At 40.7% G+C, this 19,163-nt stretch overlaps 1 protein-coding gene across 5 annotated transcripts in view; it reads right to left on the bottom strand.

Moving 5' to 3' along the window:
• fzr1 (fizzy/cell division cycle 20 related 1) overlaps nt 1-19,163 on the bottom strand; it is a 119,442-nt gene that overhangs the window by 56,255 nt on the left and 44,024 nt on the right. For all 5 annotated transcript variants that reach the window (XM_031895007.1, XM_012955632.3, XM_012955636.3 and 2 more), the window contains 5 exons: nt 16,474-16,537; nt 13,378-13,505; nt 13,056-13,138; nt 12,789-12,972; nt 12,637-12,702 (listed from right to left, as the gene is read on the bottom strand). In XM_031895007.1, coding sequence (XP_031750867.1) covers nt 12,637-12,702; nt 12,789-12,972; nt 13,056-13,138; nt 13,378-13,505; nt 16,474-16,537 — 525 coding nt within the window. The remainder of the gene's footprint in view (nt 1-12,636; nt 12,703-12,788; nt 12,973-13,055; nt 13,139-13,377; nt 13,506-16,473; nt 16,538-19,163) is intronic.

Genomic DNA, 19,163 nt, shown 5'->3' with positions numbered 1-19,163 from the left:
TGTAACTGTGTACCTTAAGCCCTCTGCATGTTGTATGCTGATTAGTGCTATTTATGTATGACTTATGTATGTATTGTACCAAACGTTTCATATATATATAACATCTTGCTAAGTCCTTGTGTGTGCGGCTCTCTGTCCATATATTCCCTCATTTTAGCCAGCACCCAGGGCGTTTGAACCCTTATAGGGTGTGCTCCACTCTTCCTTATATATATATATATATAAATAAAAAAAAAAAAAAAATATATATATATATATATAATACATGGTAATAAAGGCACTCACATATTCTGGAGCCAATGTGCCTGGGTGCAGTATAGCAGATATCACATAGACCAGTGCTGTCCAACTTCTGTGGTACTGAGGGCCGTAATTTTTCTGGTCTACATGGTGAAGGGCCGATAACGGAAGCCAGTTTTGACCACTCCCCTTTTTTAAACTGCACCCACTTCAAACTACGCCTATGTTATCACAAGAGGTTTTAAGACCATCCCCACATTAATGGTGGCAACAAAGCAAAAACCCAAATGGTTGGTGCTCACTGTAGGGATATCCCCCTTCATTCATTTGTGAAAGATTGATATTATGTCATATTAAGACATACACTTAAATCCATATGCCTCCTCCTCCTCCTCCTCCTCTGTGGATAGCACAGCATATTTCCAAATGCTAACAAACTGCCAGGTTCACCTCCCACAGGCAGCATAGGGCAGGCAGAGTATGGCACACACAGGCACCATAGGGGAGGCATAGGGCAGGCAGAATGCTGCCTGCCCTACCCTGCCTGTGGGTTCCAAACTCTGCCTGCCCTATGCTGCCTGTGTGTGCCATACTCTGCCCGCCCTACCCTGCCTATGTGTGCCATACTATGCATGCCCTCCCCTGCCTATGTGTGCCCTATGGCACACACAGGCAGCATACAGTGACACAATGCTGGATGAGGTGTGAACAGGGGAACAATGTGGGTGATTATAGTCTGAGGCTGAGGTGTGAACACTGCAGGGGGTGAACAATGCAGAAACTAAAAGGTGTGAACAATGCATAGGATTACATGTTTAAACAATACAGGGGGATTAAAGCCTGAATCTGAGGTGTGAACCATGCAGGGGGACAGCTAATCTCAGTACTGATACCTTTTAAAGTTTACACAAAGGTAAGCAGTCATAGCAGCCAGACAGGTGGGGAGCCCGCGGGCCGCCAGTTGGGCAGCTCTGACATAGACCATAAAGATAGATTCCGCACTCAAATGACTTAAATAAAAGTGGTAATTTATTGTGACGTGGAGCTAACCACTGGTTTGTCCCTGAAGAAGAACACATTTTTGTTCTTTTTAAGTCCCTGTGTGTGGCATTCTGTTCTTCATTTACATACATTTTTGTACTGGAAACCTATTTACATAACATAAGAGAAGTCAGACTACATTTGTACTACTCTACTCTTTTTAACAACACAATATCCTTTTGCTGACTATTCAGAGTCAGTTATGGTGGTGTGTTTGCCAGAAGCCATGCACCCCATATGGCCTCAAATTTATCTGGGCATCCGCGGGCTTGATATACCAGTTTCTGTTTTGGTCATTAATAAGCTTTTTCCAGAAGTTCAGCAAGGGTGGTCCTGTAGATTTCCAATGTAGTAATAATTCCTTTTTGGCATAGTATAGCAATTGTAGGTAGCATAATTTAGCTGGCAGTCTCAATCGTATGGTTTACAGTATACCTAGTAAACATAGACTGGGTGGCAAAATATTGGGAAGTGCCAGTGCCGACTCAGCTTAGCTAAGCACCTCTCGCCAAAATCCCATTATAACCGGGCATTCCCAAAAGACATGGTAAAAGGCCCCCACCTCATTAAGACATTTAGGCCCCAGGATATATTTTAGCCACTTTTTGTGGGGTAAGATACACTCTATTCAGGAACTTAATCTGCACATATCTATCTCTATTGAAGATGGTTATTTGGGGTACCTGTTTTAAAGAAGGAAAGGCAAAGTCACTTGGGGGTGCCTAACATTTTAATTAACATTTGATGAATCTGAATTGGGTTTGGGTATAGCTGAAATCTTTGCTTGGAGGGTTACTTGTGGTAAGATACCACCAGCCTAGAGGCTATTTAACATTGCCGTAAGGTGGGGGGTGAGTAATTTTTTTATAATAAATGTTGGGTAGGACATCGATCCCAGGGGCAGTACCTGATTTTAAATTCCTAATGGCATTGGTAACTTCTTCAGCAGAAATCTCCTGTTCTGTTCAAATCAAATTGGGCTTGAGAGAGTTTAGGGAGGTTAAGGTCCCAGAAAAACTTATCGTATGTGTTGCGAGATATAGGTTAATGTATAATTTTTAGTAAAATGAAGCAAACTCATTAGCGATTTTTATGGGATTTCCTGTGTGAGAGCCTTGGGATGTGTATATACGATGGATAGAAGAAAAGGAATCCCAGTTACTTAGTTTACGTGCTAATGACCTGGCTTATCTAGTGAATAGAACAATTTATGCTTGGCCCATCTGAGGTTTTTTTCGGCTGTGGTACTTAAAGGAACAGTAACAAAATTTTCACTTTAAAGATATCAATTCTAAATACTTTTATTAAGCTTTGTAACATTAAAAAATTGCAATATTGTAAATAGTTTAATAAATTACATTGCCACTGACTTACTGGGCCAAGCTCAAAAGGCGATACGGCGATGGGTAGACTTCCAGTTTAATCTGGAAGTTGATTTAGTGCATTCTTCGGAGTCCTTTTAAAAGTGATTTATAGTCTTCTAGTGAACTGGCGCAGAGAGGGAAAGGAGAGGGATAGGGGACGGACATTTTCCTGCACGGGGAAAGGGAGGGGGTGGAGGGGGAGCAGAACAGAAGCAGGCTGCGAGACTTGGGAGAGATGTGCTGCCTGAGCTCAATAAATCTATGGTAAAGTATTTTTTTTAAAAAAAACCACATATACTATTGCAGTCTTTCTATGCTATATTTGGTAATAAAAGTATGTAGAAAGGATATATTGAATGTAAATAAAAATGTTGTGTTACATTTCCTTTAATAGTAAATCTAGTTCTTTCTGAAGTTGAGATATCTGAGGTTGGTAGTCAACATAGGGATCCTCTATCTGTTTAAGAGACATTTGGTCTAGAGATTGCGTGAGGAGATAGATCGCCTTCTCTCTCGCCCTTTTCCGTTGTGTACCTATTTGGATAAATTGGCCCCTGATAACTGGTTTGTGTGCTTCCCATAATGTAGAGGCCATAAGGCCTGCCTGAGAGTTCTCAGTGAAGTATTGCGACAACCGCTTTTTATTGTTTTCAGTTACTACCGGAAAACTGAGCAATGACTCGTTTAGTCTCCAGAATCTGGCTCTTGGGCGTTCATGGAGTTGAGATAGCGAGATAGGGGCAGTGATCGGACCAACTGATATTTAACATTCTGGAGGAATGGAGTAACGGTATAAGAGATGGAGAAAGAAATATATGGTCAATTCTTGAGGAAACTTTGTAAGGGGCAGAATGATGTGAGAATTGCTTAATGCCTGGGTTTTTTACCTCCAAGCGTCTACTAGGGAGTAGGAATGGAGGAGCTCTCTAAATGACTGGGATGTTTTAAAAGCGCTAGGGGGGATTTGTTTTCCTAGGAATGATAAACGGTCTAGTCTGACATTCCAGACGGAATTAGAGTCCTGGCATACTATCATTGGGCCTGTTTGGTTGCTATAACATAAGTCAAATAACTTGTTGAGAAACTATCTGGTCAGTGTTAGAAGCGTAATAGGTTACTATAGTTAAGGGGGAATCCCCTACATGAACGTTAGCAATTATATACTGGCCTTCGGGATCTACAGTCGTTTATCAATTGTTATAGCCAGGATGGTGTAAAAGAATATGCCGACCCCCTTGGTTTTGGTGGGGCTTGTTGACAGTATTGATCTAGCAAATTGCTTATGGAAGTACTTGGGAAACGAAGTATGACAAAAATTCGTTTCCTGTAAGCATATGACATCAGCTTTGGTTCTCTTAACTGGAAAGCTGAAGCCTTGCACCTTAAGGCTTAAGATTTTAAGCGCCATGAGTGTAAGGTGGTGTCAATGCTTCTAGGAGCTGCCCACAGCCGACTACATATACATATATACAGGAGTGAAAACCTAGCAAGACCTGTCCACAAAAGAAAGTATAAACATTAGCAGAACAGTTGGCAATAAGCATGAAAAATGCAATTGTAATGTCTCCGTAAGATCTTGTCTTGATAAGTTCCTATCTATGTGTTCTCCGAAAGACCGCAAAGGGAGTGACGCATGGTCCGGCAAGCACTTATGTATTTGATAATAATATCCCCAGTGTAGCTTGGGATGGAGGAGTAAATAGAAAAGAAAAAAAAAAGAAAGGGATTTTTGTCTGATGTAGGCTCTTCAACAAAAGGATAGCTTAAGTCAGTGTCTCAGTGTTTGTTAGGCAGATTGGCGTTTTAAAAGTTTTATAGCTCACGTAAGGCACATTGATATATATATAATTAAATAAATAAGAAAAAGGAAGGGGGGGGGAAATGATATGTATAAAAAGGGGAAAAAAAGGGGGGGAGAGGGGGGATAAAATGTTAGTTAGTAGATGCATAGGAAAAAGGTGGTGAACCATGGTGTTGTACTATCTCAGCGACAACCAACTTTATGGAAGGGTTTTCTCCGGAGATGTAATCTGGAGGGACATCAATCACGGTGATGTAGCTGATGATTGAGAAGGACGTAGTCTGGAGGCTCTGGACTTTATTCCACAGTGGTGTTAGCTGGGGTTAGGAGGAAATCGGAGATGGAGATTCTTGGGCACGTGGAGCTGTAAACTCCAGTTTCACGAGCAGGTCCTGGCCTTCTTCCAATGTGGCGACTGTATGTTGCCTGTTTTTGTAACTGAATGATAAACGAAAGGGAAACAGCCAACAGTATTGGATGTTATGTTGTTGGAGAGTCTTATAGACTGGGCCCATGTTCCTTTTTTTTTTTTGTAATGTGGTAGGGGATAGATCCGCGTGTATTTGGTAAGGATGGTCTTGAAAAGTTAAATTGGTAGATTTCCCAGCTGCCGCCAGGACCGCCACTTGTGTCTGGTGGAAATGCAAACGTCGAATAATGTCCCTGGGAGGGTCATCTGGGCGCCTGCGGCGTAAGGCACTGTGTACACTGTTCATTTCCAGTCTAGTTACTGGGATCTCAGGGATGCAGGTAAATCTATAAACGTTTCAGGAAGGCCGCGTATTCTTACGTTGTTGCGTCTGGACCTGTTGTCTGCGTCTTCGATTTTATCTAGGGCCTCTTTCAGCTGAGCCTGTAGTGTAATGATATCTTGTTCCTGAGAGTCTATGACTGTTAGAATGTCATCTATTTTGGTTTCCGTATCTGCTATTCGTGTGCCCAGGACCGCGACTTGTTTTGCTACGTCCGCAGCAATTACGTCTATCTCTTGTAGCATGATTTTTAATTTGCTTAAAAGTACCTCGTCAGAGGGTCCAGTTTGTTCTCCTTAAGGAGGAGAGCCTTCTGATAGATCGTCAAACAGGCTGCTTTGAGAGGCCATTTTTGCAGAGTCTGAAAAGAGAGCAGAGGCTTCAGGCCTAGAAAGGTACGCAGTTACGGGTGGGTATTTTTAGGTGGAGTTGAGGCCGCTTTGGTCCGCTGGTTACGGCGGGCTCTCTGAGTGGCCATACGCTGTCCCAGGGTAACAGCTGTACCGTAGATATGGAAGTTCAACAATGCTGTGGGGGTATATAGCTTCCGTAAGCTAATAAGTGCATGGGCGGTGCAGAGCCAACTCGAGGTGCAACCATCTTGTTCGGCTTGCGCATACGCACTCCTGAAAAGCATGTTTTAATTTTAAATATTGAAATAAGGTGTTCACTGGAAGTTGAAATTCGGCTCGGAGTGCATTAAATTGTTTACATTCTCCCCCTCCATGGTAAGGTCTCCTAGTGTTTTTATTCCCGCAGCTAACCACCTCAGGCACTCACTGGACCAGACAGGTTGTTTACCTACATTCTGAGTTGCCTGGTGCCCCTTTTGAGATACATTGCTTTCAAGAGCATACCCACTACCATGACTTTTGGCTGCCTTAATCCAGCCTACGAATCTCGGCCCCAGGCCAAACCGACAGGTCTTATCCCACAGGTAAGGCCAGTATATAGTGTCAAAAGCTTTTTCTGTATCCAGGGCTGCTACTAACCTGGTGCCCAAGTTTTGATGGCGTACACAGATTATTGAAAAGGGGTCTTATATTTAAATCAGTTGCTCTGGCGGGCATAAACCCTGCCTGGTCTGGGTGTACCAAGTCCCTTATTACTCCCCTTAACCTCAATGCCATTATTTTTGCAAAGATTTTCACATTACAATTGAGCAGTGATACTGGTCTATATGATTCACACTTGTTAACCTTCCTTTGGGATCAGTGTGATATGTGCCTAAGGAGTCTGGAAGAAGGGAGCTAGGTGTAACATCATTATATAGCAAACATAGGTGCTGCTTGTACCATTCGGGCCATCAGGCCAAGGGGGCGATGTCCCTGTCTAATTCAATAGCACTTGGTTCTGCAAGAGCTGGGATGTCTATAGTATTTAAAAGGGCAGTATTTGTCTGGTCTGGTTGGAAATCATATAGGGTTTGGTAGCAGGCAAAATGGTTTATCATTTCAATCTTAAGCGTGGTCATAGACCCATGCTCCAGTAATAATTCCCTAAAGGCCCTATATGGTATTTCGCCTCTGGCCAGTATGGCTAGTAGCTTGCTATTTTTATCCCCTTTCTCTAGAAATATGCCTTCCCCGCGTCCCAGACAATGTTGGGTTGTATCTTCATTTGTATCCCAGTACTAGGCTAATAACGGGGGATATTTTTCTGCTATATACTTATGCTGTATCCATTTTGGGGGACAGTCTCCATCTCAAGGATCTAGTATCTTTCCCAATTAAAGGCCTCCAGTAATGATGTCTGGTCCGAGCAAACTCGGGGAAGAAACTTACTGCATGTCAGGCCCTGCAGTAGATCTGGAGTTACTTAAACCAAGTCTATTTGTGAGAGGGCAGCTGAGAAGCTAGTATAGCATGAATACTGCCTGGCATCGGGGTTAAGCCAGTGCCAGGTATCCGTAAGGCTCAGGGCAGAGGCCCATTGAGCTATTGCCATAGTGTCTCCCGTTTGAGGGCGTAGACGATCAATATGTGGGTCCATTACCATGTTATAGTCTCCCGCCCAGAGTGTGGGTACATGTCCAAAGTGAGCTAGCTAGCACGGAGAAGTCACTGCATTGGGTTTGTGGTCTGAGCTTTACCTTTTAGTATTGTGCTCTTGGTGGGCTTTGGGCATTGCCAGGTCTCTGTTCTAGCCATTCCAGTGCCTGCTCAGGTTGCTTGAAGATGGCAGCTTTGCCGCCCTCCATAATTTTTAGCTTTGCTGGGGACAGCATGGCGTATTCCAGACCAAGATCGCATAGCCGACGTTTAACTGCCATATATGAGCTGCGCTTTTTTTTTTGCGCCATTGTGAATCAATCTGGATAGAATGAATATTGGCCCCTGTGTATTGGAGGTTGTCTCTCTTTCTAGCCTCTCTCAGTGCTGTCTCTATCCCTGTAGCTGAGCAGTTTCATTATAAATGCCCGTGGATGGACTCCAGGAGGTAGTGGTCGTTCCACTACATATTGTGGAGAGAATATTTCTTGACCCAACAGCTCCTTAAGTAGTTTCTGCAAAGATTTCTGGCTGGGTGCCTTCACTACGCTCTGGGAGGCCCAGTATTCTGACATTGGATCGGCACTGTCGGTTCTCCAGGTCGTCACCAGGTGGTCAGTCGCCACTTGGAGTTGTAGTTTAATTTGGTTTATGTCCTGAGGCAGTTGAGCTGTGTGGTCCTCCACTGTTCCTACTCTTACGCAATCTTTACTTTGCAGGTAGATATTTTGAAAATGAACCATTATTTTTTTAATTAAACCAAATTGAAAATATAACGAAAATGAATAAATATCAAGTGTAACAAATACACAATCAACATCAATCAGCTAACCCATAACATATCTTTAAATAACAGGGAATGCAATGAGGTTGATTGCCGCACTATGCTATGCTAATCTTTTTATGTAGGATTACAAAATATGCCTCATGAACCATAGAGGCATTTGGTTTTACACTGGTGTGGTGATGTGAAGAAATGGGTAAACAGCTTAAATCGAATGGAAACACCAATCATATTTCACTTGACCTGTGCCTGTGACACTGCTGACTTTATGAACAAAAGAAACTTTTGGGAGGGTACACGCTTAGGGTCATGGCACACAGGTAGATTTGTTGCCTGTGGTTAAATCAAGGCTACTGTGGGTGACAAATTTTTCCTTGTGAGGAAACTTTGGAAAACAATGTGTATGTGTACGATTCACATCGCTGGCGGAACAGCATTCAAGGGACATTTTTGCTTTTGGTAGCCCATGCTTAACTACAGGTGACAAATCTCCCTGTGTGCCAACACCCTTTGAGACTATACTATTATCTAGGAGAGATATGGGTAAAAACACACTGCACAAAGGCGTCCCCCTTATGGTACAAAAAGTAGGGTGGCTTACTTCCAGTTGCTGTGTGTGATTGGCGTTACGTTCTTTTCCCCTTTTTCCAATTTTACATTCAGGAATACAGTTAATCTATAAATCTTAAGTATATAAAAGTAATTAACGCTAATTTTACAACAAGCTTGTCAGATATGACAACCGGCTTAGTCCCAGGGGAATAAGCCTGTCAGTGCCATATCATATTATACTCACTCTCACGGTACAATTTTTGTGCCAGGACTAAATGTCAGGTTAAATTATGCAAGTTCTGACGCCATAACTACAGTCGTGGCTAAAAGTTTTGAGAATTACATAAATATTGGAAATTGAAAAAGTTGCTGCTTAAGTTTTTAAAATAGCAATTTGCATATACTCCAGAGTGTTATGAAGAGTGATCAGATGAATTGCATAGTCCTTCTTTGCCATGAAAATTAACTTAATCCCAAAAAAACCTTTCCACTGCATTTCATTGCTGTCATTAAAGGACCTGCTGAGATCATTTCAGTAATCGTCTTGTTAACTCAGGTGAGAATGTCGACGAGCACAAGGCTGGAGATCATTATGTCAGGCTGATTGGGTTAGAATGGCAGACTTGACATGTTAAAAGGAGGGTGATGCTTGAAATAATTTTTCTTCCATTGTTAACCATGGTGACCTGCAAAGAAACGCGTGCAGCCATCATTGCATTGCATAAAAATGGCTTCACAGGCAAGGATATTGTGGCTACTAAGTTTGCACCTAAATCAACAATTTATAGGATCATCAAGAACTTCAAGGAAAGAGGTTCAATTCTTGTTAAGAAGGCTTCAGGGCGTCCAAGAAAGTCCAGCAAGTGCCAGGATCGTCTCCTAAAGAGGATTCAGCTGCGGGATCAGAGTGACACCAGTGCAGAGCTTGCTCAGGAATGGCAGCAGGCAGGTGTGAGCGCATCTGCACGCACAGTGAGGCGAAGACTTTTGGAAGATGGCCTGGTGTCAAGAAGGGCAGCAAAGAAGCCACTTCTCGCCAAAAAAAAACATCAGGGACAGATTGATCTTCTGCAGAAAGTATGGTGAATGGACTGCTGAGGACTGGGGCAAAGTCATATTCTCAGATGAAGCCGCTTTCCGATTGTTTGGGGCATCTGGAAAAAGGCTTGTCCGGAGAAGAAAAGGTGAGCGCTACCATCAGTTCTGTGTCATGCCAACAGTAAAGCATCCTGAGACCATTCATGTGTGAGGTTGCTTCTCATCCAAGGGAGTGGGCTTACTCACAATTTTGCCCAAAAACACAGCCATGAATAAAGAATGGTACCAAAACACCCTCTAACAGCAACTTCTTCCAACAATCCAACAAGAGTTTGGTGAAGAACAATGCATTTTCCAGCATGATGGAGCACCATGCCATAAGGCAAAAGTGATAACTAAGTGGCTCGGGGACCAAAACTTTGAAATTTTGGGTCCATGGCCTGGAAACTCCCCAGATCTTAATCCCATTGAGAACTTGTGGTCAATCCTCAAGAGGCGGGTGGACAAACAAAAACCCACTAATTCTGACAAACTTCAAGAAGTGATTATGAAAGAATGGGTTGCTATCAGTCAGGATTTGGCCCAGAAGTCGAATTGTAGAGGTCCTGAAAAAGAAGGGCCAACACTGCAAATACTGACTCTTTGCATAAATGTCATGTAATTGTCGATAAAAGCCTTTGAAACGTATGAAGTGCTTGTAATTATATTTCAGTACATCACAGAAACAACTGAAACAAAGATCTAAAAGCAGTTTAGCAGCAAACTTTGTAAAAGCTAATACTTGTGTCATTCTCAAAACTTTTGCCCACGACTGTACATATACTGTTATGAAATCGTTATAAAATCGTCTTCTAAATGGACCACTCATTTACACATATTTACAGCCAGTTGTAATGCCCCCATTTTTTGCCGAACGATATGTGCTGCATATGCGCATCCTAACTAACTAATACACAGTGCACTACAGATTTAGGCATGGCATGGCCTTGGCCAGCGGTGTTATGCTCTTTTCCTTATCTTTGCTATTCCTTGCTTAGCTAAAACCTATTGGATAAGAGAAATGTGTAAACTTCTCATATCTATTAGGTGCTAGCTAGGGTTCTACCATTTATGAGTATAATTAAACCTGTATCTATAGGTGACCTATATGGGGTGGATCACTGATTGCCCTCAGAGGGAGACTCCACCACTCCTCCCCCTCTCCGCACTCTCTCTTCCCAACTTCTGACAGGGCGATGCCCACTTACATACTCACACTTGTGCCCCTCAATCATCAGAGATGGGGCGAGAATGAGTAAATAAATGTGCACAGAGGGGCCAGGTCAAATCAGTTTCGACCACATACAATTCACAAATACATAGTTTTTTTCAGGACAACCTATGCTTTCAAAATATGGTAGAATTTTTGTGTTATTACTATTCTGTAACAAGATATGGGCTTCTAAATGTCTAAAAATGAAAAAAAAAATCAAATTTTCCATAACAGACACACACATACCAGAAACAAAAATGATTTTATGCATGAAACTACAACTGCTTTGGAAAATCCCATGTCTCCTGAACGTGACAATACCAAATATTGATAGTTTAAGGGAGATTTCTCACTTGTATAGGTAAAAAATTTCCAGCAGTACACTACCAAATTTTCAGAGTACCAAAAGTTATTGGTTTTTATCAAAATTTGTGAAATTTTTTAAAAAATTGCTTCAAAGCTTCCAGTTTATAGTATCTATATATAGTACAAATAAAACACCCTAAGGGCTGTGGGAGACAGGGAGACTAGTCGCCCGCGACAAGGGAGATTTGTCGCGGCCAACTATTCTCCCCGTCTGTCACAACCCTAAATTTGAACGCCAGGGGTCCACTGAACAGTTTGATGCTCAATATGTATAGGTTTACCTAAGCATGTGGCATGTAGGGGACCAAATGTGAACATACCCCCATATGATCAATCATTTCTGTTATTTCGGCTCCAGCAAAATCCACACATTTACAGCATTATATGTGGGATAAAGCTAGTAAAAAGTACGCTCACCCCAGAAAGTCATATTTTTGGAAAGTACACATTCCCCCGAATCTAAAATGGGTACCCAAGTCTTTCTACTCCAATACCAAGCCGCACAGCTTTTCTAAAGTTAGCAATTTTGATGACATTTCCAAAAATCCCTTCAAAGCTTCCAATTTTCAGCATCTTATCTCCCACATAGCACTAGCTACCAAGATAAAACACCATAAATTTGAACGCCAGGGGTCCACTGAACAGTTTGATGCCTAATATGTATAGATTTACCCAAATATGTTGCATGTAGGGGCCCCAATGGGAACATACCCCCATATGATCTGTCATTTCAGCTCCTGCAAAATCTACACATTACATTCTTTATGTGGGCTAATGCTACAAAAAAGTACACTCACCCCAGAAAGCCATATATTTTTAGAAAGTACACATTCCCCCGAATCTATAATGGGTACAATGTGCAAAAAATAAACATTTTTTAGGGAAAAGAAACTAATAACGAGTGGTAAAATGGAAAACAAAAAAAACTAAATTAAAAAAAAAAAAAAGTTTGTGTATATGTGTGTACATGTAAAAGTTGTGTGACAGTGTGTAAGAGTGTATATTAGTGCGCAAAATGAAAAAAAAAGCTAACTTGTGTGCTGTATGTGTGTATAAATGTATGTAAGTGTGTGCTTAAGTGTGTAAATGCAAAAATAAAAACCACTTACCTGTCCTGAAGCAGAGATCGCAGTCCTGGTCCTCCTGCTGCAGTCCTGGAAGCAGGAAAAGTGGGGTCCAAGCGACAGAGCTGCTGCTTGGAGTTTGGTCCAGCGACAATTGCGTCGCAGGACCGACATGGCTTGTTGCCCAAGGGGCTGTCATCGCTAAAAACTCTCTGCAGAAGGGGCAATTGCCACTGCAGAGAGAATCTTTAACTGAGAAACATCATGAGGCACATCGCTGGCAGTGAAAGTGTTAAATTAACAAAAAATAAAGGCATTGGACATTGGAAACAATGTAAGCAAAACATAACTCAGGTTCCCAGTCTCTAAACCAAACCCTAATGAAACTTACCCTCTCTGACCAACCAACTGATGTCACAGAATCCCCTTCCACTGAGAGGTCACAGAGTCTGGTCACCTGGATACAAACAATAAATTAGAAAATGGCTCTAGGTACTCAAACATACACAGCAAGGGTGAAAACAAAGAAGCCCAGAAGATTACCTGGCTAGTACATGCACTCCATAAGTACACACAAGTTCCCAGCCCCACACTTAAGACATTGAGGGATGACCAATCCACTAGGTTGAGGTAAAAATCATCTTGTAACTCAGGTGCATCCAGAACCTTAAAGGGGATCTTTGAAATCTTTCTTGTAGGTTTTCGCGGAGAGCGCAATAGCTTCTGGCTAAGGAACAGAGGGGAACAAAATACATTTTAAGGGGGAAAAAGATATAGTAGTTAAAAAGAAAACTAAAATAGAATATTCACCTTTTGTTACTAACAGGTGACAAAGAATAAGGAGACACTTCATTTCCATCATCTGGGCTCGCCCTCTTGGAACTCAGAGAGTACTATACAAACAAATACAAAAAAGAAGCATCAGAAATTGAAGCCCTAAACCACAATTCTATCTAAAGTATAATACTACACAGCTGGGAAACTGGCCTAGATGAACTGGAAAAACTATATACTGTGAGATGCCGTTATCTAAGAATCCATCTTTTAACCTAAGATTTGATGTAAAATGCTGGGATTTGTGATCCAGCAACATCTGGATCATTATATACTGCAATGCTATTTTATACAATACCGTGAACAGGCTCTTTTTTTCTGGCGTGGATGGTTGTAACCGTCTATCTTCAGTCTGTGGATCTTGAACTTTCTCAATCCCAGCTCCCAACAGCTCGTTCTTAAGCAGAGCCGAATAAGCTAGACCATCTAGGGGAAAATACATTAAGTTGCTATATAGCAAAGAAATACTTAACCAACGCCAATAACACAGCTGTTGCGATAACACAAGTATGCTAACAAACTCCTTTAGAAAGTTTATTTTATTCTGTGAGCACATGTCTATCCATATAAATCTGCATGAGTGTGTATATTGGCGTGTGCATGTGTATTTAACTGTGCTATTATAAGGCTGTGAAGTTACACCAGTATTCTTATGATAGGTTGACTATATTGCCCTTACATTTACAAAGTGACTTTCCAAACCATTCCGAACTATCTATTTAGACACCATGCTGCCTAAATACCAGAGACTTGTTACTACTTTAAAAAGGAAGTAAGGCTAAGGAAGTAAGGCCTTCCCACAGAAGGCGATTTAGTTGCCAGCAATAGATCTCTGCTACCGCGGGTGGATGCTGCTCCTTACTTGGCCATATCTCCCTATTTCAAATGACCGGAAGCCAAGTTTTAGCAGGTATTTTCTAAGAAAGCATTCAAAATACTAGTGGTTTGCAGGATAGGGCATTTATTGGGGCAGGGTAGAATAGATTTTTTACTTAAAAAATTTTAGTGTTACTTTTCCTTTAAACCACATTATATACCAGTCACCTAGCCATAGTGCTACAGAACTGTCCATAGATAGTTTCAGAGGCATTCTCTATATTTAAGGACACCATCAATGTTTCTCCAGTGTGTGGCCCATGTTAGTAAAAAGGTGCCTCTCTCTGGATGTATTAAATGATCAATCACTTGTTTAAGTCTATTTGCGAGCACCTTCGCCAGTACCTTAAGTTCAGAAACAAGATAGTTCTATATGATTTGCATTTGTAGATTGTAAGCTCTTTTGGGCAGGGCACTCTTCACCTCTTGTATTGGTTATTGATTGCTTTATATATTACTCTGTATGTCCAATGTATGAAACCCACTTATTGTACAGCGCTGCGGAATATGTTGGCGCTTTATAAATAAATGTTAATAATAATAATAATAATAATATGTACAAAAGTTTCCCCTCCTTTGTAAGAATGTTATTGAACAAGGGTCAAAGCTCAGGAGCTTTGTTGGCTTTACACAACTCAATGGAAGTCGATCCAGACTAGGAGCCTTTTATTTGGAAAGCCATCTATAGCTTCTGTAATTTCTTAAAAGTTTTTAAAACAGACTTTTTTTTAGACTGACTATGTCATACTAGCTAGTAGTACTGCTGTTTTTTTTTTTTTTTTTTTTTTTTAAATCGGTTCCTCACACTATCAAAACCGGGCTAAAGTAATTACCAGGGACAGTGGAATCCCTTTGTGTAAAGATTTCAGCAGGGCTAAAGGTTACAAAGAAAATTATCATTGGTGTGTATGCTATTAACCACCTCATATAAGTGAGGAGGATAAGGCCCAGCTACTATTGCAAATGGAGGAGGCTTCACTAGGTAAAGTTGTTATTATGGGGAACTTTAATTAAATGGACATTGACTGGAGTAACGGGGTGGCCACGTCAGAAAAAGCTAGTAGATTTGTGCATATGCTAAATGACAACTTTTTTTTAGGCAGTTCAAGAACCTACTAGGAATGATTCTCTTTTGGACCTGGCGATGTCTAATACTGAACTCATGTTTGGTTAAGCAATTAGGGAACAGTGATCATAACATGGTCTCATTTGAGAATGCTGCAGAGACAGCTCTATAAGGGAGTAACTAAAACAATTAAAAATAAATTATAAAAATGTAGATTTGCAGCCAGTATAAGGGCATCTCTGCAATGTATGAACTGGGAAAGGAAAGTAGAATACCTTTAAAATGTTGCTTAGCAAGTATACAGATCAGTATATTTCCCTTGTAAGCAAGATAAGCCATTGCAAAGCAATAAAAATGTTAGTTGGCAAGGTTGGCAAGAAAAAACGTGAGTTTTAAAGCTAGCTGGGACAGCAGAAACTTTCATCAGAGAGAAGAAAGCAGCAGAAAACAGCTATCGGGCAAGCTAAAATAGAGATGGAAAGGGGTGTATGTATGTATGTATATATATATATATATATATATATATATATATATATATATATATACATACATACATATTATATATTTTTTTTTTTTTTAACCATTTAAGAATAATAAAGCATAATAAATTATAATAAAGCATTTTTAAAATGGTTATGCAATAGATGCCAGGTTTAAAGGATGCCTCCCCTAACTCCAATTTTTAGATCTCTCCACAATGGTATTTTGTGCCGACAATTTCTGTACAGTCTACAGTTTTGTCTTTAATCAATTCTGAGCACTGTTGCTACCGTAAGACCCATGGTCAGAGATGGAAATCATTTAAAAGGGGAGTAGCAAAAACATTCCCAAGCTATCAGAGAACCAATTTCATGTTTGAAAGAAGGGTTTTGTTCTTTTCTTTAAAGGCTTCTGTAATTTCCCTGTAACTAAACAAGATACTAAACTAAACAGATACTGTGCTTTACTGAAAATCTCCAATTTCATTTTATCTGCTAACCGGACATTCTCCAGGGATGTTCAATTTCCTTGTCCCTTAAAGCGGTTGATCACCTCTGAGTTAACTTTCAGTATAATGTAGAGGGTGCTATTTTGAGACAATTTGCAATTGGTCTTCATCCTTTATTACAGCTTTTTATGTCTTTATGTATGTGTTTTTATAGGTCCACTTTAGGGCTGTGATACACGGGGAGATTAGTCGCCGCGCAAAAAATCATCCTTGTCGCGGGCGACTAATCTCCCCAAAATGGCATACACGGCAGCATGATTTGCCGAAGTCGCAAAAGTTTCCTTTCAAGGCGACTTCAGCAAATCATGCCGACGCATATGCTATCCCACAGGCAATTTACATTCTAGCCGGTGGGATGGTATTTCGGGGAGATTTGGCGCGCGGCAACTAATCTCCCTGTGTGTCACAGCCCTTAAGGTTTATAACAAGAATACATATAATATTTGTTTACCTTCTCTACTCACCTTTGCCACTGTCTGCGGTGGCATCCTTGGCTTTTCTGTTCTGACTGGGGGATTTTTCATTTTCCTGCAGCAGAAATAAGAAAATACCACCAAAATATTATAAGCAGAAAACAAAAAATTAATCCATTGGGGGTGTAGTTAACTGTCAATAGTAATGAAAGCATAATCTCTGCTCTCTTTTGACAGTGCCTGGAACCATCTAGAAAACTTTGCCCAAACAGCTCCGACATTAGTGCCAATACTTCAGAAGGCTCAGTGTACCTGTGCAACATGGTCATATCTAATAGATCTTGCTCACCTCTCAGAATTACAGCTATCCGTGACTCACCTCAGGAGCAGCAGCACACGCAAAATGACGCTCACTACTGACATTCCTGCACTCCAAAACAGTACAAGTACATATGGACCACAAGTGGTGAGACAAATCAGCCCATTACTGAAAGCAAACTAAAGGAGCTGCTAAATTCTTTTTAACACTTCAAATCAATTTCTGACAAATTGTGTAAGGGATAGGTGACAAAACAGCACATTTGGAGAATAAAGTAGAACACAGAGTCAGTACTGTCAAAATGGAATTTACAGATTCCAGATACTTTTACAGACTACCCAGAAAAAAAAAAAACCTTGTCTCAATCCAGAATGAGAAACCATACAACGCACTCCAGTTCAATAATTCATTGATTTTATGCAAATTATTAAAGGAATATGTTCACCTCAAGACAATCCCAGTCAGTCCCTGTCAAAAAAACATGAAAAAAACAAGTACATTTCAAGATTTTCCATGACCAGTAGCAAAACCAATTCTTAAGTATAATCTTTATGATAAACACTAAAAATGGAGATTATACATTTTATACACACCCGCATGGTACCAATTTAAGGTACCATGTTTTAAGTTGACATAACATTACTGCAACATGTTAAGATAACTCTTATCTCTGCTTTCTTATTATATTACATGGTCAGACCATGTTCCAAATCTCCTTTCATATTAATGATTATCTAAGATGGTCTCCTATAAACAAATGGAGATTAGAGGAGTCCTTATCTCAGGACAGGGAACAGTTTACAAAGCAATTAATAAATATTTTAAAAATATTATTTCACATAAAATTTCAATTAAAACCAAATGGTGCACCCACAAAGCTACCATGAGAGGTTTACGATACCTTAAAGCTGTAAACCCCAATGAGTAGCTTGTGAGCACTGTGTTGCTTAGCACCCCCTTTGATGTTGATCCCAGTGGCTTGGAGGCAAGTTTCGCAATCATAAAGACAGTTTTACTCAAAAAACCTCCTGCAGGCCAAAATTTTTCTTCTTCAAAAGGAAAAGTAACACTAAAAGTTAAGTAAAAAATCTATTCTACCCTGCCCCAATAATTGCCCTATCCTGCACACCATGTATTATTTTGAATGCTTTATTAGAAAATACCTGCTAAAACTTGGCTTCCGGTCATTTGAAATAGGGAGATACGGCGATGCAGGGAAGAATCCACTATGCGACGAGAGATTGATTGATCCTAGCCTTCCTTCTGTATAGGAAGGAGTCAGTCTAGGATCAATCAATCGATCGTCGCATAGTTGAGCAATATAACAGAGCTACATAATATTCTAAAAATAATTTTTTTTTTACATAAGAGATTACAGGCAACTATAAAGGTCATACCAAAAAAAAGAAAGAGTGCACAAACTATACACTTATAGACCAATCTCATCTCTACTTAATTGCAACCTGAAATATTTAGCAAAAATACTTTTGATAGAATCAATCATACCTTGCTTAAAGGACAAGGAAAGGTTCTTATAAATGAAGTCTAAGTCTAGTGGCATTTGGTGTAAAGTACTCACTATATATCTTAATTCTCAGATCCCTGCTTTCGTGTGTCCGATATGGAGCTGGCAGCCTACAGAAGTCTGAAGACTCCTGTGACATCACAGAAATCTCTCACCTGTTCCTGTGGGCTGCCAGCGGCAGCCTTAAGTCGCAATGCCTTCTATTCTTACATAGTTACATAGGGTTGAAAAAAGACCAGTGTCCATCAAGTTCAACCCATCCAAGTAAACCCAGCACACCTACCAATCTATACACTCACATACATAAACTATAAATACAACCACTAGTACTAACTGTAGATTTTAGTATCACAATAGCCTTGGATATTCTGATTGATCAAGAACTCATCCAGGCCCCTCTTAAAGGCATTAACAGAATCTGCCATTACCACATCACTAGGAAGGGCATTCCACAACCTCACTGCCCTCACCGTGAAAAACCACCTACGCTGCTTCAAATGGAAGCTCCGTTCCTCTAATCTAAAGGGGTGACCTCTGGTGCGTTGATTGTTTTTATGGGAAAAAAGAACATCCCCCAACTGCCTATAATCCCCTCTAATGTACTTGTACAGAGTAATCATGTCCCCTCGCAAGCGCCTCTTTTCCAGAGAAAACAACCTCAACCTCGACAGTCTCACCTCATAGTTTAAATCTTCCATCCCCTTAACCAGTTTAGTTGCACGTCTCTGCACTTTCTCCAGCTCATTAATATCCCTCTTAAGGACTGGAGCCCAAAACTGCACCGCATACTCAAGGTGAGGCCTTACCAGGGACCTATAAAGGGGCAAAATTATGTTCTCATCCCTTGAGTCAATGCCCTTTTTTATACAAGACAGCACTTTTTTTGCTTTAGTAGCC

Source organism: Xenopus tropicalis, chromosome 1 (assembly GCF_000004195.4).
Source record: "Xenopus tropicalis strain Nigerian chromosome 1, UCB_Xtro_10.0, whole genome shotgun sequence".
In the NCBI taxonomy this organism is placed as follows: domain Eukaryota; kingdom Metazoa; phylum Chordata; class Amphibia; order Anura; family Pipidae; genus Xenopus; species Xenopus tropicalis.
This window is presented reverse-complemented; position numbering and strand designations above follow the sequence as displayed.